Below are 27,529 nucleotides of genomic sequence, written 5' to 3' on the forward strand. Positions count from 1 at the left end.
TATAAAATATCACTATTTAACTTATAGGCTGCCCTCCATCCAAAGTTCTTAAGGCAGTTTACAAATGCACACACACACACACAATTAAAATTATAGGATTATCACACTTCTCAAGTTAACACAACAGCAGACATAATACTCCCATCACAGCAGTCTCTTCAATAAACCAACACCAATAAAGGCCTGGGTGAACAAATGTGTTTTAACTTAGTGTCAGTAGCCCAATAGTTATAGAGCCATCCATGCCTCCAGAAGGGATTTCATAGTTGGGGAGGCACTTCAAATAAGGCCCAAACATGCCAGTGAGTCCTTGAGAAAGGCCCCCTCCACTGATCTCAGAGTCTGGGTTGGCTAATGGAAGGAAAGATGGTCCACCAAATACTTGGATCCTAAGCTATTTAGGGCCTTACACAGCATCCCTAATATCTTAAATTTGGTCTGGTAATGTATGGGCAGCCTGTGCAGATCTTGCACAGTAGCTGTAATATGATCCCACAAAAATGTTCTAATAAGTATTCTAGTAGCAGCGTTCTACACTAGCTAAAGATTCAAGGACTAACTTCTAAGGCAACCCCACACAGACTGCAATGCAGTAATTAACACACAAGTTTACCAGAGCATATAGCTCTGTGGCCTGACTATCTCTTTCTAGAAACAGTAGCTAGCAAGCCAATCCAAGTTAGAAGCAACTTGGGCCTCCAATGACAATACTAGATCCAGGAGCATACCCAAGGTACAAGACCTGCTCCTCCAGAGACAGGGAGATTCCGTCTAGAGCAGGCTAGTTACTCAATTTCCCAAGACACAGGAATCAGCTACCACCACCACCTTCAACTTGTGAGGATTCAATTTCAGTTTGCTGGCCCTCATCCAGCCTATCACTGCTTCCAGACAACAGCTCAGCATCATCACAGCTTCAATCTGTTTCAGGTAGGATGGAGAAGTAGAGGTAGGTATCATCCACATAAGTATGACGAGCCCACCCTGTACTATGGCAGTTGGTCCTGTGGCTTAGCCCTACTCCAGTTCCTGTACTTCAGGGGTAGCCAACCACCAAGAGACTGCGATCTACTCACAGAGTTAAAGACTGGCAGTGATCTACCCCCTTTTAGGGGGTTCAGGTCAAAGCTTTTGATTTTTTTTTTAGGAAGGAAAGCCCTGTTGTGGGGGGGTTCAGGTCAAACTTGTTGAGCTTCTTTTAGGGAGGAGGGAAGGCCCATTTTTGAGGGGTTGGGGGGTGAAGGGCCAAAATGTTGACCTTTTTTTAGGGGAGCCAAAGTTGTTCAGCTTCTTTGGGGGGAGCCGCTGATCTACCAGTGATCTACCACAGATGTCTAGTGATCTACCGGTAGATAAAGAACCTACCTGTTGGATGTGCCTGCTATACACTATCAGAGAACACATGAAAACTGGACCCTGGATGATTCATTAAATAAACTTTCCCCCCTTCAGTGCTGGCATCATCAAAACCAGCCCCATATTATGAAAACCACAGGCTTTATTTAACATGGGCCCCAGGCCAGAATCTTATTAGTCTATTTGATAAATCCTGTCCTGAGCAAAACTGCCTCAATCTCTATTGTTGGGAAAAAAAATCTAATGTATAGGATCAAAGAGACATTGCACACAGATATGTTTATATTTTAACTACAGAAGCGTTTTTTGGAGACAGGGCAGGGCGGGGGGAGTACCTGCACAATTAAGTTGTGGGCACACTATAGATCTCTGCTTGGAGCCTTGAAAGCCATTCCTAAAATAGGAAACACCAGGTTAAGTGGGCCAATGAGCTGACTCCATATAACACAGCTTCAAATGTCCCATTAAATTGATTTTATTAGAACAGCAGTAAAGCATTATGGAACAACAATGTACTTTTAAAGCTCAGACTTTTTAAAAAAATTACAAGACATCTACAAGAAGAAAATGAAAAAAATTGAGCCAAAATACTTTTAATATTAAAGATAGGGTTATTTACCCCATGATTGTACAAGTGCTCAGCTACTGGACAGCAGATTACAAGACTCAAAACTCTAGGCATAGTAAAGGACTAGCCTCCCAACAACTGATCCCCAACTGAGGTGTAAGTAGACTTTCTAGGATCTCTTAACTCATTCAAATTATTCGCCCTCAAGCTGTTTCATACAAATTCTGGACCAAGACAGTCTAGCTTTACCTGCTGTTCACAACCCTGAACAAAATAAGATGCACAACAATTTTTCAGGACTCCAGGGCACTCAAGAAGAAATGTGATATCATGACATAGTGCTTGGACTGAAGTGAGTAGGGGAGCAGATACAAAAATCACTCTAAGATCGTAAGGGCCTTCAATGATGCTATGCCATTTATCTTCCCCAAATGCTAGCTCATTTGAAGATTACTGAAGCAGGAACATTACAGAGAGTTTCCCATAAGACTACTGACAATTTCAGATTTTGTAATGGTAACAAACTATATTGTAACAATGAACAGAGGTTTTCCTCTGTCTAAAACTAAGGATGTTTGTAATATCTGCCTCAGCAGTAACAGTTCACAACTTAATTAGTTTTTGATGCATGCACTAAGCCAAGAGCCTTCACCTTCCTCCCTAAATGCGTCACAGAAATCACTCAGGGGCTATTTACACTGAAGAGGAAAGAACGATTATGATTATCTACTGCAGTCTAGACCACAGAAGCCTCAGAGTAATGCAATATACATACATATACATGCATGCATGCATGCATATACATATGTATTATCACAATGCTACCTGAGATTGCAACTAAGCCTGGCTAACCTCCACTTGGAATTCATACATCAGGTGAGGCAATACTGAAATGATCATTGACACATTTTCAAAGTGCAGGACCTACCACTAGGATGACAATTGTGTAGATTTTTTGCATATTGGTCAGACAGGTAAAGAAAGAGAGAGACTCAATTAAAATAAGTACTGTGAGATTGTGAAGACTAATTAATGTGCCCCTGACTAGTACTGAATCACAAAACAAACAGTCCTGTATCTCTGGATATTATTAAAAAGCCTATAATGTCAGGCAGATTAAATGAGGAAGATACCAACAATTTTCAAATGGAATATAAAATGAACCAAACCCAGACTTGCCTAAGCATGTGATATGTAAAAACCGGAACTGGTCAGGGATGCACATGTAATTCAGATTGTGAGTAATCATATGGAATGTATTCAAGAAACACAAATGGAACTAGCAACAAAATGTTGCAATGTGGGCTGTGCCTGTTCAGGGTTCTAGCCAGCCAACTGTGCCCTCCTTCAGAATACTCCAGTCCTAATCTCCCGCCCCCAATCAGACACTCAATGTTCTATAGCCACTAAGTATGCTCAGTGTTTACTGGGATGTTTGGGGGATGCTGTCCCTATTACATGAGAAAGACCTTTGTGACAGTAAGAGCCGTTGGACAGTGGACTCTCCTTCTCTGGAGATTTTTAAGCAGAGGTTTTTGTTGGTCACCTGTCATGGATGTTTTAGCTGAGATTCCTGCATTGCAGGGGGTTGGACTAGATGGCCTTTGGGGGTACCTTCCAACTTTTATGATTCTATGATTCCATCTGCCTCCCCACAAAAAAAAAAAAATTCTGCATTTCTGAAAACTCCAGGGGGTTCCTCCAGGTACAGTGGTACCTCGGGTTGCGGACGGCATCTGTTCCGGAGCTCCAGCTGGATCCTGAGGTTTCCACAACCGGAGGGATCGCTTCTGCGCATGCGCGCATAGCGGTAGCGCGCTTCTGCGCACGTGGCAAAACCTGGAAAAATACTTATGGGTTTGCCGCGTTCGCATCCTGAAGGATACGCAACCAGAGGTGTGCATATCCAGAGGTACCACTGTATTCGCAAACCCTTCCTACTGCTTCCCAGTAGTGTCTAGATGGCTACTATTTTGTCAGTACTCACTCTTAGGAGCAATTTTGTTACAACAAAAACATATGCTGCAACTTGTTACATGCACTAACAGAAACTTTTGCACGTTACTTGACTTTGAAACTGCTGTGGTCTAGACTAGGGTTTAATTAAGCCTTGTTTGCATGAGGGAAAAAGTTGTGCATGTGGGCAAGAAAGAAGGCAAAAGAGAGTATGCAAATATGGTCTTCTTGTTTGACATTCAGCAACAACAGCCCCCATAGCTGTGTAGCAAGTGTGAGGGCAAGGAAAAGTAGTTTGGCCCAGCCTTTAACGCCACCAACCTCACCAGTTCCAGGCTTGAGACAGATAGAGTGGCTCTAGCCCTGCTGTATACAGTGCTTACAGAGTCATAGCATGTGGTGCATCGGTCCCTGAATACCTAAACAGGGCAGGAGAAGCACAGAGCATCAGATTGCAAATCTGTGGCCTAGCTAACATACTGATCTAATCCCAGAATAGCAGGCTCTTCTGTACCACCTCAACCCTTCCCATGACATTGAAACATATCTCTACCACTGACTAGGAAGTTTTCTACATACTTTTAGCAATTTTAATACCCATTTTCCAGTCCAGAAGACTTAAAAAGCAGGCAAAGCAGGCAAGGGAACATAGCCGAACATATTAAAGAAGCATTTGGTATATAATGCTATAGCTTCCTGTTTTAATTTTTCAAGTTGTGTAACAGAACAAGCTTCACACTAGGCCTCCAATCTTTTTATGAAACGGAGATTTGTACAGCAACAGCAGCACTATGCAACTTTGTGCAACGAGGGAAACTGAATGGGGTATTGTAACAGCAGTATGGCTTGTTTTCCAGAGAGAAAAAAGCTACTTCTGGTAAATATCAGCCACATCATTGTTAAGAGTCATTTATTAAGTCACAAGACCCTGAATTCACAAGCTAGCTTCTTCTCCATTTCAATTTATTTAAGTTTCTGAATCTCTTCCTGCACAAACTTGTCAAATGTATTACTGATTGATCCTATATAATTGGGGAAGTGTAGCTTGCACATTTAAAAAAATGATGATAAAACTATAAACAACTTAATCAGAAAAAAATTAAGTAGTGTACATAATATAAGCACAAATTAAGAGTGAACACCCAGCTAAAAAAATGGTAAGGCACAACACTTTAGTCTAAAGTATGGAGATCAAACATGCCTCTAGTACTCGAGTTTGGATAATCAATTTGAACCACTATTAGTCTGGGTCACACATAGTGCTACACAATAGTTTATCATTATGGCATTCCAGCTTGTTTACAGCCAACAAACCATGATCTGAAGTCATGGTTTGTTGTTTGCTTACAAACCTTGGTTTGTTTTAACTATGGCCTGCTGTTTCATGTGAACACAGTACTCTTCATTAACTATGGCTTATTTGACCACTCCACCCCAGACACTCACCTAACTACAAACAGCAGCTGGAAAACAGAAGACAAGTTTGGAAAAACAAGTCACAGTTTGCTAGATCATCTGTGGGAGAACTTATGATTAACACATAGTTTTGTTAAACAAACCATGGGTTAGCATTACAGGCAAAGACCAATTTATGTGAGTCCAATGATGGATGACTGCAACTGTGTGCACTGCACAGAACCTGGGAGTGACTTTTAAAATGGCTAAAATGGCCCTAAAAGCGCCCAGAAAGGGTAAAAAAAAAGGTGTGGACACACGAACCTTTACAGCTGCAATCCCAGAAGCCCTTGCATTGACTGTTGAAACCTGTGGAGAGCTGGAGTTTGAGCAAGTAGGTTTGGAGGGAGCAACTGTGGTGGAGTGTGGCATCTGGCAAGTGCTTTTGGTTTATTAAAGGGTTTTTCAAGAGCTTCCAGAGGTTTAGAGGGTGTTTGCAGGCTTTTCGAATGGTGTTTCACCTGCGTAAATAGGGAGTTGCCTGCATTTGCTAACCAGAGGAAGTGTTACAGCTGAGTAGAGAGATTTCCTGGGAAGTACCAAGCTAACTTCAAAGGGGCAGTATCAAATACTATCTAACTACATGAGACATGAAAAAATTGAAAGGAGATTCAAGTAGCCAAAGCTTGAAGAACTATGGCAAAACCCCTAGAAGACATTGATTAGGATAATTTTAGGGACAATGATCTGCAATAAGATAATGCTGACTATAGTCCGAGAACATTTACCATCCTCCATTGCTCAGTAATGCCCAACAAAATACAATGCCCAAATTGCACCTTTTGGAGCACACCATGAACAAGAATTTATGCTACACTGTGATGTAGGAAAGTTAGACCAGGACAACAGCCTGGTTCAGAAGGAAATTCCTTGGCTCAAGAAACGCTTGGAGGACATAATTTGGCCCAAAATAGTACATTAAACATAGAATAGGAATGATGAATTGCTGAGGATGATACACACATGACCCTATTGTGTTGATCTTAAGATTACTAAAAAAATTAAAGGCTTTTCAGTATAACTGTGTCAGTGAAATTGTAGTTATTAATATTCAGACAGAGCATAACAGAATGTTTTAAGTGTTGGAACACAGTTTGGTTTTCTTAGCTTATTCATTTGAAGTCAGTTTCCTAGACCCCAGGCATAAGAAATCTGGGTCAGAAAGCACAAAGTGTACAGCTAGCTACTCCAACAGAACAAACAGCTACAAGCAAAAAAGCTGCAAAAGGGTCTTTATCAAAACATTTTAAATAAATGCAGTCAAGCATGTTAGAAATTCTTAGAACTCCAACAGGTTAAGTTATAGTCTCTTCAGAAGGTTCATACAAGTTTAACAGTTTTAGCAGGTGTTGGGTTTTTTAAAAATACTTTCTCTGCACCTCTTGTTATATCCATTCCTCACATACAAGATCTATTCCCACATCCACTCTGCTGAAAAAAACAGCTTGCTGCTATGTTTTTAGAGGGCGATATGACAGTAGAGCATGAGTCTCTTAATCTCAGGGTTGTGGGTTCCAGCCCTACATTGGGCAAAAGATTCCTGCATTGCAGGGGTTTGGACTAGATGACCTTCGTGGTCCTTTCCAACTCTACAATTTTATGATTCTGTTATTCCTCCCTCTTTACCATAGTCAGTAACTATGTTCTTGAAATAGAAGAGCTCAAGGAAGAGAGAGAAGGGCTGTTGAACCATGGTTCTCAACTATATGCGCAAACCACATGAGGTTGCATTCTTCCTTCATATGGTATAGAACTATCAATTGCTAAAAGTTATGATGGCTACGGGGACGCGGGTGGCGCTGTGGGTAAAACCTCAGTGCCTAGGACTTGCTGATCGTAAGGTCGGCAGTTCGAATCCCCGCGGCGAGGTGAGCTCTCGTCGTTCGGTCCCAGATCCTGCCCACCTAGCAGTTCGAAAGCACCCCTAAGTGCAAGTAGATAAATAGGTACCGCTTTATAGTGGGAAGGTAAACGGCGTTTCTGTGGGCGGCGCTGGTGCTGGCTCGCCAGAGCAGCTTCGTCATGCTGGCCACATGACCCGGAAGTGTCTTCGGACGGCGCCGGCTCCCAGCCTTTTAAGCGAGATGAGCGCACAACCCTAGAGTCGGACACGACTGGCCTGTACGGGCAGGGGTACCTTTACCTTTACCTTTTTATGATGGCTATATGCCAGCTCTAGGATCAGAGCCTAGTATGTCTGCATATAAGTTACTGCAGAACAACTGTGGGAGACAGCATTCATGTCTTGATGCTTCCCAAAGACATTTGGTTGACCACTCTGGGAAACAGGATGCTGAAGAAGACATGGTACAATGGTACCTTGGCTTACAAACACTTCAAGTTACAGACTCCGCGAAGTAAAAAACTTTACCTCAGGATGAGAACAGAAATCGTGCGGCGGTGATGTGGAGGTGGCAGTGGGAGGCCCCATTAGCTAAAGTGGTACCTCAGGTCCCAGATTCAATCAGTGACACCTCCATTTTTTAATAAAAAGACTCAAATAGTTGGTGTTGGGAAAGGCTTCTGCTTAAGACTTTTGCAAGCTGCTGTCTGAAGAAGGGAGAAAGGTGAGCATCATTAGCTCAAAGCAGCCAACCTGGCAGACTTAATTATGTCTCTGAGCTGCAGCCCCTCCTCCCCCATTCCAAACAGTAACTTTCTGCTTCATAATTGTCAACTGCTTCAGGGCTACCCTTAGAAGCATTAAAAGGAGTGCTATAGGCCATCTAATGCAACCCCTTGCCCTCTGCAGGAAATTCAAAGCTAGAGAATTCCCAACAGATGGCTACCCGGCCTCTGCTTGAAGAACTCCTGCAAGGGAGAGCAACCACTATCTCATGTAATTAGTTCCATTATTTAACTGCTCACCATTAAGAAGTTTCTCCAAATGTCCATTATTGAATTTCAGTCTTGAACTGCAGTCCTGACCCCTCAATCAACTACTTAGGCAAGGTTGCACATAGTTCCCTTTATCAGAGAAGACAAAACAGGAGTTGGGCAGTTCTGTCTTCACTGAATAATCTCTCTCCAAACCATTTGGCTGCATTTTTTGATAGTCTTGTGAATTTTCCTGCAAGGTTGATTGGGCGGAGGGGCTTTAAGCATCACAGACAAATGGGAAATGAAACATTGTGGCGAAAATATAACAAGGCAGCTTATGGGGAAATAAGTGGATGTGAAGGAGGAAATGCTATATTGAGAATGCTTCTTTTTATATTAGTGTTCAGAGTTGGGGGTGGGATTGCTTCCTATATGTGAGAATAAAATATTTTAGCTTTTCAATGATTACTGTTTTTCCACCTCAGATATAGCCATTATTTGAATTAGACATATTCAATTATGAAGTTATTTCACAGCCAGCAACAAATTTACAAATTTTCTTGCATAATATTGTTCATCTATTTCCAAATACAGTTATTAAGCAGAATCAAGCACCCAGTGGTTTCTTTGTACCTCTTTACCTATTCAGGTTTTTTAAAGAAAATTTCTCGCAAAGCTCAGTATATTCAAAATATGGTACTGGGCCTTTGGCAACTTCCATGTTCCAAACAATCTTTAACCAGCATCAACCAAGCACTTTACATTGCCTTATTTGCCTTACATTGCCTTCTTTCTGAGGTTTTGTTTTTTCACTCACCATCATGCAAAAAGCAATCGAAAATCCATCTGAATTTCCAGTCTAAGTTGGAAAACACAGTTTCAAGACTGCTTCCTGTTCTGTTAGAATAATCATTCAAACTACAAAGTTCTAGACAACAGTATAGAACAAGCACTGCCAGGTTACATGGCAAACAATTCCAATTCCTAGTCAGATTATTCTTACATCATTGTTTATAGGTGAAGTAAATAAGCCCAGAATATAAGGTCTAGTATGACCACAGTTTTGACAGTTCAGTGTTTACTGTTAAAGAAATGCTCTCAACCTCCATGTTTCCAAGATTTGATCAAACAGAGATCTCAACAGAAAACTTGATCAAAATCTTTTAGAAATCTTTTAAGGTACTGTTCTGTAAAACTTGAGAGGTCCCTTTTTAGAAAGTGACATTAAAATTTAAGATCTCTATTATTGAAGCTATATTGAAGGTATTTTCAGGTTACCTTGCAAAACAGATTATTTCAGTTCAAGCCCCAATGACTCCAACAATAATTGAACCATGAATTTAAGATTTCTTAATAATTCTGCAAAGAAAAGCACTTGAGCAAGGCAATGACACTAATCAAAATTTACACACAAGCACAATCCAGCCAAATTAGGAGTTTCATATCTCAATAAGTTCAGTTACATTTATTTCAAAAAGAGTTAACATACATTACAGTGATGTCCAAACTTTTTTCAAAGAGGGCCAGACTTGATGAAGTGAAGGGCCATGAGGGCTGACCAAAGGGCCAACCAAACTTATTGAGCTTTTCTTTGGAATGAAGTTGTTGAGCTTTTTTGGAGGTTACAGTTGTTGAGGGTTTTTTTTTTTTTTAAGATTTCACCTCTGGATATAAACTGCCACAGGGGCCAGATTAAACCAACTGGCGGGCCTGATTAGGCCGCCAAAATGGACTTTGGACATGCCTGACATACAAGCTTAACTCTTAAATGAATTGGGCTTTGGCTGGATTGCATCTTGCTTCATTTCCGGTTAGCAAATGTTTCAGTACATACAGCCAACACAACTATATAGTAAGCTTGAGTGTGTTAGTGCGTGAACACACCCAACCAACAAAAGCTGGCCTAGTTCACATGACACCTTAATTCAAAATATGGTTTACTGTGACCATGCGAATATGCAGGCTCCTGGAGAAGTTCCCAGTTCCTGTACCAAAGTTTGGCTTAGTGTGCTGTCTGAACCCAGGGCTTGTAGTTAGTAAGTAAAGAGATCAACTACAAGCCTGGGTTTGGACAACATACTAAAGCATTGGGGTGGTGGGGAAGACTGCTGCAAGCAATATGTTGTGTAAATTAAGCCACATGACATCTGATTCACTTTAGCTCATTATTCAGGTACCTGAAGAGTACATCTGATCTCATGAGAGCCAGAAAGTCCTCTCAACACCATACAGAGTGCAGCAGTATTTATACACTGATTATGAATCAAGGCAATCAAGAGTCACGTGGCTTTATTTCCACAAGTCTTAAATAAAAAACAAGCATAATTCTGATCCACATAAAATCTTATCTGCTCCACTAGCCTTAAGAGAAAAATTGGTGTGCTGTGCCAGCTTGCATATACAACTACAATAGCTGCTGTTCAACAGTAATAAAGGTCTGGGTTTTTAGAACATTTCTTTATGCATATACTTATGTATTGTAGTGCACAATAATTCAAAGAATTGTAGAGTTGGAAGGGCTCACGAGGATCATCTAGTCCAACCCCCTGCAATGAAGGAATCTTTCACCCAAAGTGGAACTGGAACCCATGACCCCGAGATTAAGAGTCTCATGCTCTAGCGATTGAGCTATCCCAGCTTGCTCTTCAGGAAAGACAAGATTAAAAATACAAATACAAGAAAAAAATCACTATCAGATTAAAAGGGATCTATGACAACCAAGATGAACCATAAAAGTTCATGTTGCTTCAGGACAGAGGATTTAATGACATGTGGTCTGAATGACATGTGGTCTGTCTGTCTCTCCTCTCACTCTTTAAAAAATCTACTTCTAAAACCAACTGAGCAATCATATACTTTTTATTCACACATTTTACAGACTTTGTTCTCTCAGGGCCAAGCACAAAAGGAATAACCTGCAGGCATGGCATGCTTTCGTCCCACTTACCAAAGCGCGCTCACCACAGGGGGAAAACTGTAAGCAGAAAAGGGCAATGTCACTTCTATATGGCATTAGGAAGGTCAAAATACAGATAGCAGCAGCTACATGGTTTTGAACAATTAGACGTCTCAAGAAGGCTACAAAAAAGCAGTTCCAGCCACAGTCTTCTTTAACAGTAAGCCTTGAAAAATAAGAGCAATGCCCCTGTAGATCATTTATTCCTTTACCACAGCCATAGGACAATTTTGATTCCAGAGCTGTATTCTTTCTCATAAGGTTCAATGGCTGAGATCATGATTCTAAATAGACAAACCACTGATGTTAGTGCAACTTACTTCCAAAACATGTTTTAAGACTGCAACATTAGCGCTTTTGGTTTACCATCCCACACATATACTAGTGTCAAGGAACGGCTGGTGAAATATCCTATTTACTCATTTGGAAAGAAAATTTCTTGTCCCTAGCAAGACGCTGACCTTTCACAATTATTTGTTGGCTGTTCATTAATGTCAGTGCAGCTAGCTCTAACGGAGCTAACTTGCTGAACAGATACAAAGTACAAACCATATTGTCAGATTTAAGCAAAATTTTCAGTGCAGCCTTTCCCACTAATAAAAAGGTATTCAATGCTTATATGAAGCTTTTAAAAAGTTCCAACACACTTGATGAAAAGCAAAGATGAAAAGTTACAATGCCAACAGAAATATTCCATGTAAAATCTGTAGAAACAAATGGAACTGTAGAACATACTTTGACTACTACAGAGATACAGTGTAATCAAACAATGAATAACAACAGAACATTTCAAGGGAATATGCTTGTTTATTGAAGATTAATCAATAATACAACATACACAGGGGTTATATTCCAGGGATCACGCATAAAGCCAAAATTGTGTTTAGTCAAAACACATTGGGTACAATGATGGGTAGGATGGCCAAACTCGTTTCCCCCACTTTTAAAAAAAAAATATTTTGGCCAAATGTGTACAGCTGAATGTGCAAATGTTAAATGTGCGTAAGTTGCAGGCTTACTGTACTATGTTCCTTTTTGGCAACTTTGCTAGCTATGTTTGGTCTGGAAATGCAAGTTCTCAAACACCGAATACTTGTTTAAGTCCTATCAAAACAAAGGACACCACTCTATGTTTGATAGCATCTATTCTACAGGGCCATCCATGCCACCATTCATTATGTTAGTTAGAAGGAGACAAAGGCTAGCCACATATCAGACTAGGCAAGTTCAGGCATAGACTTCCCAAGACTGTTCCTGGAGAAGCTAAAATTACATAGGTCTTAGACCTCATGAACTTCTCTCTTTCTTCTCCCAGGGTTTTTTTAAAAAGCAGATTTCCCACAAATTCAGTCAGAAACTTTTAAAAAAGCCAAATGCACACAATTTGTTTTTTCTCTTTCCTTACATCCTATTTTAGTGGCCATTTCTCCATAGCAGTTATTATCTACTATACAGTAACTAACAGGTCAATCCAATGGCCTTGCAACAATATAAATCCTAACTCAGTGACAATTACACCAGTGCAAAGGTCACTGGATCATTCTGAAAGTTATTATCTATTCCTGCTGCTTCATCAAACTCATGCTGCTATAACTGGTAGCTGTCAGTTTTCACCAAGACTGGGGGGTTAAGCAGAACTCAGCTGGTGGCTTAAAATGGTCCATGTTATGCTGCAGTCAACAGGGACTGCATGGCAGATTTTCAGTACAGTGGTACCTCGGGTTAAGAACTTAATTCGTTCCAGAGGTCCGTTCTTGACCTGAAACGGTTCTTAACCTGAGGTGTGCTTTCGCTAATGGGGCCTTCTGCTGCCACTGGTACGCAATTTCCGTTCTTATCCTGGGGCAAAGTTCTTAACCTGGAGCAACCACTTCCTGGTTAGCAGAGTTTGTAACCTGAAGTGTCTGTAACCCAAGGTACCACTGTACTGCCTTCTGTTAGCTCACAGAGGAAACAATGCGACTCCTGACACCATACGGTATTAAGTGTTTGGTTATTTGTGGCCTCAGGGGTGAGGGGCATATATATGGGTTAAAAAAGAAAAAGAAAAGCAGGATAGCTGCTGCCACCTCTGTTGCTGCTAAAAACATCCCAGTAGAGTGCCAGACACAGACCATGGTTTGTGCTTGTCCTAGCTAACAAGGAACTCTGAAAACTGTCTCCAGAACTTACAGTTTTCTGCCCCAAGTGTCTTCTGGCTCAGTCCTTCAGCCCTGGTTCTGCTAGGTTCATACAGTAATGTTTCGCTGTTAGTTCTCTCTCAGTTTAGAAAAATATAACTGGATAGACCCCAACTCTTTCTTCAGGGCCTGCAGGGTTCTCATCCTTCCTTCTCCAACCCAATTTCTCTCAATTTACAGCAGCTGAAGCAAAAGGTTAGTTAGAGACTCTTAGACTGACAGGAAGTAGGCCCAACAAACTGAACTAGGCAGGCCGAGGTGCACAAGGCCTCTAGAAAAACAAAAATACAACAAGATATTATTTTATATTTTGAACCTTTTCAGATATTTCCAGGTCTACCTGAAAACATCTTTGAATGAAACAAATTACTGATACTTGCCCTTGCATACATTTTTTAAAAAATTCTGCAAGAATAAACTCTGCACAAGTTGCTCCTTCAGCCAGGTGATCCAGTGGAGTCTAATCAAAGTCAGAGTCAGACTGGCAGCCATGTTCAGCATGCTTTGCAATTGGCAAGATTGTCTGCTCAGTCCCCTCAGCCAGAGTATTTTGTACTGTCTCTTCAAATTATGAATATTTACTTACAGACAATGAGTTGGATCCATACTTAGTCATGGGTCAGTTCCAAGAATGATTATGGCTGCAACCCTATACTCACCTCAAAGTAAACCCCACTTAAGTAGCGCTTACTTCTGAGTAAACATGAATACGCCTGTGCTATCATTTTGGTTCTAACCCAGTATGCTTCCTATTCACCTCCTAAAAATAAATAGCTCTGTTCAATAACTAGCAGTTCTTCCCTCAAAGTTATATGCCCTTAGTTGTTTCTGCACAGGAAAACTTGTATCTCTGTTCCAGCCTATTAATAAAAGGAAAGGAGAGATGAAGAGGAAAGATGAGATTTACCAGGTTTTAAGAACAGCCTAGGGAACTCAGAAGTCTGTAATAAATATAAGAAGTTATGTGTGACATCTAAGCAGTTTAACAAGAATATACATAGTGAGAGACTTAAGTCTCTTCTAGTTAACATTCCAAAAGCACTGTTACTTCACTCATACAATGACCAAAGTTACCCTTTAACTAAGCAATATATATAGGAAAACACAAATTCTATATTATATAAAATATAGATTCCTAGATATTGTAAATTTACTGAACAAAATTTATGTACCGCTCAATTGTAAATAAAACCTCTAAGCTGTTGATAAAGAATGCTCTATTTTTCTGTTAATTAACATATTCTAGTATTTGGCAAAGCAATCCAAACCGTAGCATTGGGAAATGACACAGCAGCATAGCCACTGCCACATCTGCAGCCCGTCCCTTCTGCCAGTCAGGGCACAATGCAAGGTGGGAGCATCCTGAAGCTGGTATAACAACTGGGGTCAGATCGGGCCTGATGCCATCAAGTGGAAGTGGAGATGGGCCCAAAACACAGAAATGGACATGGAACTGACATAGAATCACCCATTGAAACAAAAGAAATCAGCTGAGTGCTAGAGTTTGTCTGGTGGCTTTAAAAATGAAACCAGCAAGTATTACCTTAAGTTAGCAATCTTTCTATTGGAGAGATTCACAAGTTCATTAAAATTTGGCCTTTCAGAATGCAGTAAGAAAATAGGCTTGAATGCTAGCATTCAGGGGTGAAAACTTGAATGACATATGGGGGGCAGGTAAGGCCTGCCCCATATAATCAATCACAAGACATGACACACACACACCATTTGAATGGCAATGCCCATAAACTTTGGGGAGCCCAGGCCCCCTCAAATATTTTATTGGGGGGGGGGGCAAAGGGACCAAGGCCCCTAGGATTTGGCTCCTATGCTAACACCTATGCTGCTCACCCAATTTGTCTTTTCAGTGTCCCTTGCACCTAAATTTATACTCTAAGGTTGGGAAACGCACTGAAACAAAATTGCTACAGAAGGACTGAAGCCATTAAGCAAGATCAGCAAAAAATGTTATTTTTTGCATGTGTAGAAATGCCTTATGCTTGTGCAAAAAGAGAAGAAGTATCCAACCCTAAAAAGAAGTAAACTAAAATGGAAAGTTGTTTGAAACTACTGTGAAATAAGCACTTTTCTACTCAATGTATCTAGATTTAATTCCAACTATTCAAATCTAAATCACAATCTATGATGAAAAAATAGCCTTCACAAATTTATAAAAGTATCATTTCTCACCACTTAGCTATACAAAATGCTTTACAGAAAGGTTCCACATTTACAGATGATTTAGCAGCACAGACGGTGAAACACTTAATTCCTAAATTTTGAACTGATCAATTTTTATACTCTATATTTGAGGTTTAATGGCATGCCTCTTCTAGTACCCAGCTGGTATATTAGCCTCTGCCTACTCGCAGCTTAATCTGCCAGCTTCATTTGAATTTAGATGGCAAACCAAAACTATTTCTAAAGCCAGCCTTCTGGTTCCAAGTAATATCAAATTAGTAGTGTACATTTAATCAGGTCCATGGCTGCTCACACAGGTAAATATTATCAGAAACTTCCTTCATTTTACTCACATAAAGTGATTTTCTCTAGGGTCAAGGTCGGAAAATTAAATGTTTGTCACTAATTGAGGAACTTATAAGGGACCTGTTTGTTTTTATGAAAATCTGTGTTGGTATTAATTATAGGTAATGAAGGGGACTGTTTTAAAAAGTTTAATGCAGAGCTTTATTTTGCATGAATATTCATCAGTATTTTGTGATATAAAAACAAAACCTAGACCTCTAATAAACTCTGTTACCAAAATTTGTCTGTGTTCTTCCCAACTAACTAAAACCCTCAAATCTGATATACCTATATAACCCAAGACACCTTGATTACTAGGAAAATCTAAAAATGAAAAATTCATATACAACCCTCAATAAAAGATAACTTAGGGGTTACTGAAAAGCAAAGTTTTTCATACACATAACTTAATGTAATGAAAGTGCCTCTATTGGCTAGATTTCTATATTTTGGATAGCTTCATCCAAGCTCCACTCTACCCCAAACCCACGGCCATCTAAAGTAGCCTGCTTAACCAATGAACAGTACACATATGCCATTTCTTTGAATATTCCTTCCGTCCCAGCCAGAAGGGGACCAATTACAGAGTTCCACTCAATCAAGCCTTGTCTAGAATGGCTATCTATGCTCTCATTGCCTCCACTTTTCACAGATACCACTAGTGATATAAAATCACCCAGTGACACCCTCATTGCTGAATTACACCATATCCACTTGACAACCCCACCCACAACTCCCCTCTTATTACATTATCAATTACACAAGATACCTCTTCCTTCAACTGCTGCGCACTGTAACTGTTTAATAAAGTAGGGATGTTTTGCTCAATGGGTGAAGTATGGATGGGGAAATGGGTGGCTGAGAAATGTGCTACTGCTCCTTAAAACAGTTCCAAGACAGAGCAAAGTTAAGGAGGTGGGGCTGGTGGGAGATGTGAAAAGGCAATAATGGATACAGCAGCTGAGCAGAACAGTGGTAGGAAAAGGTTAAGAAACTCTTGGCGACAATGAATTTTGAGAGCCTTTGATAGGGAAACAGGAGGCAATGTGGAAATGCTGGGCTGTTGCAAAGAGTTGGTGAAGAACTCTGAGATTTCCTCACTCTTACAGCTGGCCAGTGGTAAGGGAGATAATAACACAGTGAGGAAATGCCAGTCACAGGGTGCCACAAAGGAGTTCAGAATATTGGTCAGGCTATGAGGAGTCAGTAAGAAATAAGACAATCTTTGCTTGATCATCTATCTGTGAAGCAACTTGAAAATTAATTGTGGATTTGTTTGTTTTTTAAAGTATGATTTAATAACCAGTGACTGACTCGAGGTCACCTGGTAAATTTCTGAAATATGGATATGAAATAGCTGGTCTCCCCTGCCCTAGCCAAACATTAACCATTACACCACACTGGCTTTCAAAAGTGTTGCTAACCACATACATAAGCATTATCTAGTTTATCCAAATTAACTATAACTTTGATATTTAGGCTATTTTGCAAACTACAGCAGACCAGCAATTCCAGTAGCTTTATCACAGTTTGACAGTAATTTGCTTAAAGTTTTAGGGAAGAAGAGCAAAAGAAGTAGGAGTAAGAAAGTAAAATTGATAACATATAATGCTAAGCAAACAAAGTAGTGGCAAATTACAAATCCCTCTCTTATCATATTAGAGAAAATTATGACTGAGAGGAAATCATTGTTATAGCACTGAGCACTGTTTTGTAACTAGCCAGGTAAGAAATCAGAGGACCTTCCATATGAGAAAAAGCTCAAGCACTTCAAGCTTTTTAGCTTAACAAAAAAGATACAATGGATGACATGAGTTTATAAATTTACAGAGAATTCTCCCAATCTCAGGGTCACCAAATCAAATTGATGGGCAAAAGGAAAGATACTACAAATGGAAGCACTTCACACAACAACAAATTACTGTAGTTATGGAATTCACAACAACAAAAAATTACTGTATCTATGGAATTCACTACCAAGATATTGTGCCACTAGTTTAGAAGGGTTTAAAAGTGGCTGAGAAACCCATGAAGGATAGGTCTAAATAGAAACTAAGTTATGGGGCAGTATGCCATTAAGAACAAATTTCTCTTCAGTGACAGCAGGGGAGGACTACTGCTTTCATGCCCTGGTTTTCCAGAAACATTTGGTAGGCCATAGTGAAAAACAGGATGCTGGGTTAGATGGACTTTGGTTCCATTTTCAAATAAGTGATAAATAATATAGTCTCTTCCTATAAAACCATTACATTAATTATTTGAATTCATCTTTTAATGCTTCCTCTTCAATGAGTCCAAAAAGTAACACTATGCCAAAAATAATTAGTGCTGGGTAAAATAACTGAAATTGACAAAGATGCAATTTCAATCTTCGTATGCAAGCGTTTGTATTCTAGGGCTTTTGTATGAAATCTTTAAATTTCATCATTGCAGTACTTTTAAGTACTAATAGACAATATGAACAATCTTAAACCATGCATTCTATCCCTAAATCTTCCCCCAAACCTTTACAAATAACAGCCCAGATATGAAGGATTTTCTTGCCACATATGAACTACATAGCATACATCCAGCTACCACATCAACTTAGTAACTGGTCATAGTTCTGCTCATTTCGCTCTGAAGGTGAGTGAGGCTTACAGATTACTGACGCTCAGCTTTAAATATTATATACCAAAACTAATTACTGGGAAAAGGGGAGGGGGCTACAGATGATACCTATGTTTATAGCACCCCACTCACATTTTAAGAATTTTCCAAATTAATAGTTAATTCATCAAGATCACTGAAATAAAGATTTCTTCCTATTGCCTATCTTTGACACCAATAAATTAACACCCAACACACTTCTCTAGACACCACAGTACTGCAGATAAAACCATAATTTGCATGGTATTTGGGTAAAGGTGCTGGCAGCTTCCTTTTAGTGGTTGGACACATGTCTCCATTGAGAAAATGTAACTCTCTTTCAGTATAAAATGTGCAGACACAATAATGAAGTTCAGGGAACTTCAAATGGAATCAATTCAAGTTTTGTTAGGCTCCTATCTTTTATCAACATCCTCTTGCTACATCACCATACACCATATATAGGTATGTCTGGAATTTAGTTTACAGCAATCACGATATGTAAATAAAATGTAAATGATAGAGGATTACGTTAATCACTGTAGGACTAATGTTTTGAAATATTTAGCTAAATAAATGACTGCAGTTGAAGGAGGAAGTCAAACATGACTGAAAAGAAAGATCAAAGATTTCAGCATACCAAAGCCATGCCCACTTATTTTTAAGCAAAATTATTAAGAGTCCATCACTGCAATTACATATTAAATGAGGGGATAGAGTAGTAGAAGTGTGAGGCACCACCCACCACAATTTGATTAGATGAACTTATTTGGTGCCCTACAACAACCTCTGACATCACATCATGGGGAAGTGACAAAAGCACTGTGGTAAAACATCTGCTTTATGTGCAGAAGGTCACAGGTTCAATCCCCAGCATCTCCAGGTACACTGAGATGGAATCCTGCCTGAAATCTACTGCCCATCAGTGCAGACAAAACTAAGCTAGATGGACCAAGTCTGACTTAGTGTAAGGCAGTTTCCTATGTTCTGTAATGGTCATGTATGTGTATGTGTGTGCATGTGTTGATTGGGTCATCCATATAACCTTTATGATCTCAAGTTGCTTTCCCTCCTTTTATATGGGGGGGGGGGGCCTGTTAGTATACATGATAAGAATTTCCCTGTTTTATTTCACATATCTGTACTCTTACCCAAGCCTGAAAATATGTAAGTTTCAAAAACTGTTTTAACAATTGCTTTACATTTCCTCATATGATAAGAGCAATGAGATTTTATAAGACAGGAGCTCTCTGAATGTGATGTAACCTTGGTTATGACACTTCTTTCCACTGCAACTAACAGGGAAAGACTATCACCTGCATTCCAACCATTCATTGGCTGAAGCTACGGAAATGTAAACTACTAAATTTCCAAGCTTCAAAGAGAAAGCCTAGAAGCAATCACTTCCAGTTGTGGCATTTGAACTTCTAATTTCAATATGAGCTTGTGTAATGAGAGTAATATTTGAATTAGTATTCTATTTCAAAGGTTCTTTCTAAGCGCTTTCTAAACAATTTTCCTATATTTTACAGTCTGGCTTTCCAAATAAGTACACTTGCATGTGCATCTCTGAAGAATTACAAAAGTTGCGAAACCCTCCAAAAAACTGCTTCAAAAACCAGAAAGCATTTTTAAGTTTGAGAACCAGGAAGTGCAACAGATTAAAAAAGGCAATTTGTTGTTCTCATACCAATGACCAAACTGACCACCAACCTATTTATTAAGATACAAAGTCCATACCAAAAGCTCAGAGCCTTCAGCAGAAGTCAACAAAACAGTTGAAGTCAACAAAACAGAATTAATGTTTGTTCCAAAACTAGATTTTACTGACGATGATGTATCAGCAAACCCATATGGCATTCAGTCCACATTAAGTACATATAAGTTCCATTGATTTCAATGGAAATTAAATTTAAGCTTATGCTTAACTTTCCCAATGTTATCTATCAGTGTATGTCCCTGGTCAAACAAATGCCATTTATGTCAATGAGAATTACTCCCAGGTAAGTGTGTACTAGACTGCAGCCTAAAAGGTTCTTTTTCTTGACTGGATCATAGCTACAGCTTTTAGTGATTATTTTATTGTTGTTTTATTACTGAATACATTTTTTAAAATGCTTTGAAGCTGAACAGATATCAGAAGCAAATCAATCAGAGCTAAGAATCTGCTACAAGCCCAAAAGAAAAGCATCAAATAAAAGGATTAGCACATGAGAATCAACAATATGCTTTATATTGTTTGTGATTTTCCCTCCCCAATATTTTGCCAAAGTTACTTGGAGCAAAATGCTTTATTAAGCTACAGATAAACGTTATTAAAGTAGTGCCTTTGTTACAAATTACTGTTTTCCTGTTATGCAGAGCCAAAAACAACCATGTTAATGCCAAGCATAAACTGTGGCCCTGAAAGCTTAATTAGACACATATACAGAGCATGAATGGCACATTAGGGCTCAGAAACCATAACCGTTTATCTTTAAATGGCATGACATATATATTTAGGACATATGAGAAAATTCACTCATGCATAAGAAAAAACATATATGCAGTACATAAAGGGACAATCAAGTTAACTTTATCTCCATTTCAAAATAATTCACAGATCCAGACTTGTTTGTTCTTAGTATACATTGTAGGCAGTCCCCTCTCAAATCTATATTCTTTCCTCTTTCTCTCAATTTCAAAACAGTCCAGATAGGTTACTGGCATGACACTTTACTGAAATAGGGTGTCCGATATCAATTCAAAAAAGGGCCTGGCATAAGAAGTGCTGGAGTGTAGAGAACTCTTGTCCCCAAGATACAATGTCTAATGATGGCCTTCTGGAACTGTTAAAGAATATTAACCCATTTCAGCCAAGTAGTAAAAAAGAATGAAGGGAAGTTGAAAGAAAATGGCAGGATTTAAAACTAGCTTTAAGTGCAGAACCACTGATTAAAAAAGTAGTTTCATTTCATGTTGTATCCCATTTTTTCCCTTGCTAGAATCTAAAACATTTTAAAAAGTCAAATACAGTAATGAAACTGATAATTCACTCTAGTACAACAGAGATGGTTCTCACTCTCATATCTATCTTGTTCCAAAAGGGCACCTCAGTTCCCCACTATAATTCTGAAAACAAAGTCAACGTGAACTTACCATATCAGATGGAACACTGCTAGACATCTTGATATTACCCTGATGGTTTCAAAAAGTACAGAATAATATTTCTTTTTTAGAAAAAAGCCAGCCAGCCAAGACGATCTTCCAGCTAACCAATCTTTGGTGTGCGTCTGTTAAGTTCTGAGATTTATTTTCGCCTAAACTACGGCAAGGAAACTGTGGATCGAGGGGATCAAAATCCAAAGAGGAACTGGTGTTGAAAGGCTCGATCGGAAACACCAGGGAAACCAGAGATGGCAGCAGATCCTTGTCGTCAGCAGCACAAACACCAACACCAGCGGTGCCAGGTAGACCAGAAAGAAATACACAAGGGCATGAATTGTGTACAGGCTTTTTCTCTCTTCCCCCTCTCGCTCTTCCTCTTCAGCCTAGACCAATAATGAATGACGAGGATGATTCAGAGGATAGTTCTGCGCCCGAGTCACCTCCTCATTAAAACGAGCGACAGGCAGGCAGGCACTCCGAGCAGAGAGAGAAGTAAGGCGACCTTCCTCTTTCCCTGGAGCCGAAGTTGTTGGGGGTGGTTTTTTATTTTATTTTTTTCGTTTCCACCCACCGATTCTCTCCAAGTGAAGGAAGGCTGAGGGAGAGACTGGGGCGGGCTCTTCTCGGTCCTCTCGGTTCCCTTTAGACGTTTATTCTTTTTTTGCAAAAAAAACAAACAAACCCGAACGGGGAAGGAGGGCGGAGGTGGGGGGAAAGGAGGGGGGCGTCAAAAGAAACGACACTCTCCCCCCTCAAACTGCAGCGGCGGCGGCGGCGGCAGCAGCAGCTCAAGGGGGGATTTAAACTGCAGTCGCCTCTTCTAGCAGCAGCAGCAGCGCTCGCCGCCCCCTCCGCCTCTCCTTCCTCAGGTCTCTGTTCTCCTCATCATCGCCGCCGCCGCCGCTCCTCTCTCTCCAGACCCTTCGCCGCCTCTTCCTCGCCGTCCTCCAGGGGCTCCCTCGGCAGCAGGCGGTTAACGGAAACCCCCCTCAGCTGACGCGGCGGGGCTGCTCGCCCTTCTCTTTCCTCCCTCGGAAGCCGGCGCTTCTGAGGAAAAGAGGGGCGAAGAGCGAAATAGTTCGGCTTCTCTTTTCCACCCCTCCCCGCCCCTCAGAGAGAGCCGCTCTCGGCTACCCTTCGCCGCCCGCCGCCGCCGCCGCTGCTCCCGCAGCCGCCTCTTGTCATCTTCCTTTCAAACCAACATGGCGTCTGCGCCGAGCTGAGAAAAGGGGACACGGCAGGGGAAAGACGGACCTGGCAGCGCCCCCATCCCCCACTCCCCCCCTTCTCCGCACACACAGACACACTCCGGCTCCGCCCCTTGTTCTTTTGCGGAGTCGCGTCAGAGCGCGGCTCCGCGCAGGCGCTGCGCGCGAGGCCTCATGGGAGCTGTAGTTCGAAAAGGCGCAGCCAGGGTCTCCTCCCCCACCACCACCCTCCCCTCACAAAAAGCGGCGATGTGACGCAGAGCTTTTTCGCTTTGGCAGCTGCTTGTTGTTATAGCAGCCCCGCCTCCAGCAACTGTTGCTAAGGGGACGGGGAACTACCCGCTGCTGAAGAGGCAAGGGGGCCTGTGGCGCTGCTGGAGGAGGGGGTTTCGCACGGCTGGCTCGTGACTTGGCGCTTTCCCTTTCTCCTCGCACCCGAAGCGGTCTCCCCCCAATATATATGCCAGCCCCAACCCCCCATACTCTACTTCAGTTTAAGCCAGGTTTAAATAAATGTGTCGCCGGACTCTAGATGGAACTGGTTCTGTCATTTATAAAGGAGGGATCAACGACTGCGGAAACCAAACTGAAAATAAATGGAGCAAAGGTCATCACCACACGCACCGAAAGTACAAATCAGTGGCAGGAACGAAACGTCACACCGACATATCTTCGTATATTTGCTTTTAGAAATGGCCCTTTTGGAGGGCACCTGAAGCTGCTGGACATTATTACATAGCTGTAAGCGCGCCAAGGATATATTTGATATGAACCCTGATTTTTGGTAAGTGACATAACGCGATTGGTATCCAATCGCTTCCTGTGTCATAAAAATCACCTCAATTTTCAGGTGCAGGTAAGTCCGAGGCCATTCTTCATCCTGAATATAGTATGTTCTACTTTTGGGTGTGGATCTAAAAATCAAGATCATCCAGGAAGTAGGGCAAATATTTGTCATTCAAAAATTAGTACTATCGCCTCGTTTAATAGATTTGAAGGTCCTGCACGCGTAGGTTTTGACTTTGCTTGCTGTGACTACTTAAAGAAAAAGAAAAAAACTGGCCGAACGAGGAAACTGTCAACAAAAGAAAGGGCCTTCAGTTGAGTATTCATAGCCATGAGAGAGCCATATATAATGAGCTGGATCCCACACCCAGACTAAGGTATATGGAGAACAAAGTGTCCTTTCTTGACCTAGTAATAGTCCTTTCCATTTTCAACAGGATTCAGGCACCTTTGACCTTCCAGATCTTGTGGCCTCCAGTTTGATCAGCCACAGCTGGCATGGCCAATGGTCAGGGATGTTAAGTGTGATAGGTACTGAAAAGCAAATGAGCAGCAGAGGAAGTAGTAGGGGATGTGGATTTCTCCTTAACCAGGCACACTCCGGTTGGGAAAAACACCGAAGCAGTGCATCTGGTGACAAGGGAAAAGCGGATTGGCTTTGGGTGTATTTTTCGATATCTGGATTATCCCTGGATAGGGGAGATCTGAAAAGGAGTGAGATAGGGGCTAGTGGTGGAGACTGTCGTGTGGGCAATGGTTAAAAACTTCAGGGACAAAGAGCATTAAACACACAGTAAATGCTACTGTGAACAAGCCCAGAGTTGTAGCCCATCTGAAGGGACACAGGCTCCCCATGCCTGATTTGCAATTTTGTATTGTGCTTTTGTGTGCTCAAAGTACTTCACAGGCATTAAGATGAGCTTTATTCTCCTCATAGTGGAGGGTGTGGGGTAAGGCTTGAATGACAGCTACTTCCCTTGGGTGTTGTGAAGGGATGGCTCAGAGCCAGACCATAGCTCTCTTGCCCCTTTCCTCCCCCTTTAAAAAAAAATCTTAAAAAGAATTGTTTACCTTTGCCTACAGGACAACAAGCTTCAGTCAGTGACAAGGTTGGGCATGGCAAACCCAAGACCAGCAGAGGGCCCACTGTCCTAACAGCGCTCCCATTTTCACATTTCAACAAAGTATCTGAAAGGGTCATATGAAGCCTAAGAGAAATCTCAGTTTGCATGCCCCACGTCTTCCAGGTTGGATGTCCCCACTGTGGGTGATCTGTCCAAGGGCTCCAAAATCCTGGAGCCAGGACTGAGTAAGAAAACCATATTCCTGGGGTTACACTAGATTGGTCTCAATTAGACAACTGGCCTGTGAGGGCAAGCTACAACATTTAAAACACAACTTTAACATGAAAATACAATATTGCACAATATTACAAAAAAAGTTTAAAGCGACTTAAAATTGCAAAATGAAGGTGGATCCTAAAAATATACACCTCAAGTCACAGTAAAGAGATGTATCTTCAGCATTCACCAAAAGCTGTATAATGATGGTGCCAAACACACTATTCTAATCATTCTAATCCTCTGAGCTCCTTTTTCTATTCCAAAAGCCCTCTTTCTGATCTATGGGTTTTGCGACTGAGCTACAGCTCCACACAGGACCCTCAATTATTGCTCTCCTCAAGCCTTGAGGCAGCAGGATTAAAATCTGCTCAAATGAGACTTGAATCTACGCCTCCTGTTCCTAGTTGCATTGACCCCCCCCCCATTAGCTACAAAGCCTTGTGCACCGTTACCTGCTGTGCGCTTGCTGTTATCTTTTCCATCCGTCCCTCATGCATGTGCCTCTCTGCCTCTGCAAGTATTGGTCCTCCTCAGAGGGCAGTGGCGCTGTCAGGACAGGACATCGGGGCAGAGGTCCAGGGCCCTGCTTAGCCGAGCTGGAGGACTTCCAAATTCAGCACAGGGCTGGCTGATCACATTTTGAAGCAAGTGAACTGCTGTCTAAAGAGGAAGCTCCATTAAATCCAGAGTCACAAATAACCCAACTGCACCACTGCCAGAGAGACAGCAACGCAGGAGTGTGGTGTGTGCAGCATTATAGAAACAGCGCCTCCGCACAAAGGCACCGTTCCCATAGCAGGACTCAGAACCTTCTCCTGGGATGCCGTGAGTTCTCCCTGCTGGCTTTTCATTATAGCACGGTGTCAGCTAGTACTGTGGAAAGGGCTGTAGTCTCTTCTCTACTCTGGTTGTTTGTTTGACCACCTTTGGAGGCTGGATGGTGCAGTCCGTACATGTATAACTTTATTATATAGAATCGTAGGACTGTAGAATTGGAAGGGACCATGAGGATCAATCTCATTCAACCTCCTGCAATTTAGGAATCTTTCACCCAACATGGGGCTCGAACCCATGACCTTGAGATTAAGAGTCTCATGCTCTACCAACTGAGCTATCTGGGGGCCTTAGCAACAGGCTGCAGAGTTTCCAGAAATACTGCGTGAACACTTCCTATTATTGCTGCATTAGCTTTTGTTTTAACAGGTACTGTTTACTCTGCTGCCCAGGGAGCATAGGATCTTGACTGTGCTATCCTAGCATTAGCCCTGCCAAAGTTGCACTTGCAAAACAGTGCTATATGATCTGCCCATCTGACCTTTTACCACACAATGTGGTTTTTTTAACCAACATGCATTAGAGTAGTCCTATTAAAGCCATTATTTTTGGCCTCAGTTCATAGGCACCAACACTAAGGGGCCCAGATCCCAATAAAATATTTGAGGGGTAGTCGCCCCACATTGAGAGCAATTGGGGCAGAGAAGGTTGAGCGTGACGCTGAACATGGCACAGCTTCAGTGGCTGACGATTCCTCCTCCTCCTCTTGCCACAGAGAGGAAGGAGTGTGGAAGCAGCCCTGGGCTGGTGGCGGCAGAAAGAGGAGGAGGTGGAGACTGAGTACCAGAGAGGAGGAGCCGCCAGCCACTGAAGCCATACTGCCGCCATGTTTGGCTCCACTCCCTGGCACCTCCCGGCATCCCTGTGTCACATACACGTAATGTGTGTGCCATCACCCCCTTCCCAATCTTCTGCTAGGTTGGCAACTCTGCTTCAATTAAAGTTTTGCAGACACAGTTTTCTTCCCCTCAACAGCGGTTGAAAGTCCAGCATAGCTTTTTCTGCTCAGGCTTGGACAGTGTTCTTTTGGAGGAGTGTCCACTGTAGACTTACCTTTGCGAGATAGAAAGTGACACACACTAAAAATTGAATCACAAATATATTATATTGGAACTGGAGATATGATTTCCATATTCCTTCATACCCTTCCTACAACCCCGGCTGAATGAAAATCATTTACAAATTCTGCTGTTTAACTGGTCAAAGAGGTCATATGACGCATGGACACCATTTTCCATTGTCCAGAAAAACTCCTTCAACTATTAGGCCGTGGCCTCCATGTTAACCGGACAATAGTTTAGTGTTCTCTGGGATATGGGAACACCACCATTTTCATTCCTGTACATTTATTACTATAGATGGTTGGCACAATCAACAAAGACTTTCCCAAGATGAATGGTGTTACTATAAGAAACACTGAATAAACCCTTTTGCTTTCCTGAACACCCTGCTTTCTTTTCCTTTTGCTTTGTTAAAGGGCAAGAAATCCAGCAAAGGGGAAGATTAGCATGGGATGTGGAGAGCAGTCACACAAACATACATTTGTTTGATAGAAGAATCTATAACTAAACAATCATAACTACCATGCTCTAATTATTCTGGTAGATTCCCCCCCCCCCCCCTTGAAGATACCGGCATTGATGCAATAGGAAAATCCCATAAATCAGATTTTCATTCTGGGTTGTGCTTATGGGTGTAGTAGTTTTATGTGTACATAAACACATCCCTAAGCCCCACAGGAAGCGTTAAAAAAAGAAAGAGGGAAACGT

General features: G+C 41.4%; 1 protein-coding gene and 1 long non-coding RNA gene across 4 annotated transcripts in view; one reads left to right on the forward strand and one right to left on the reverse strand.

The window, feature by feature from the left end:
• Window positions 1–23,021, reverse strand: part of UBL3 (ubiquitin like 3) — a 39,762-nt gene extending 16,741 nt beyond the window's left edge. Inside the window, exons 1-2 of one of the 3 annotated variants that reach the window (XM_083437253.1) lie at window positions 21,581–22,915; window positions 11,103–11,129 (exon numbers count right to left, since the gene is read on the reverse strand). In XM_083437253.1, coding sequence (XP_083293379.1) covers window positions 11,103–11,129; window positions 21,581–21,607 — 54 coding nt within the window. In that variant the 5' untranslated portion in view covers window positions 21,608–22,915. Of the gene's footprint in view, window positions 1–8,972; window positions 8,996–11,102; window positions 11,130–21,580 lie in introns of those variants that run through there. The other 2 variants (XM_083437254.1, XM_083437255.1) reach the window with 2 other exon arrangements.
• A 104-nt stretch (window positions 23,022–23,125) lies between these two features.
• Window positions 23,126–27,203, forward strand: LOC310676017. The gene is made up of 2 exons (XR_014510356.1): window positions 23,126–24,114; window positions 24,667–27,203. It is a non-coding gene; the product is annotated as an uncharacterized lncRNA (long non-coding RNA).
• Window positions 27,204–27,529: the final 326 nt, after the last annotated feature.

This window comes from Podarcis tiliguerta (assembly GCF_965153285.1).
Source record: "Podarcis tiliguerta genome assembly, chromosome: 4".
NCBI lineage: Eukaryota > Metazoa > Chordata > Lepidosauria > Squamata > Lacertidae > Podarcis > Podarcis tiliguerta.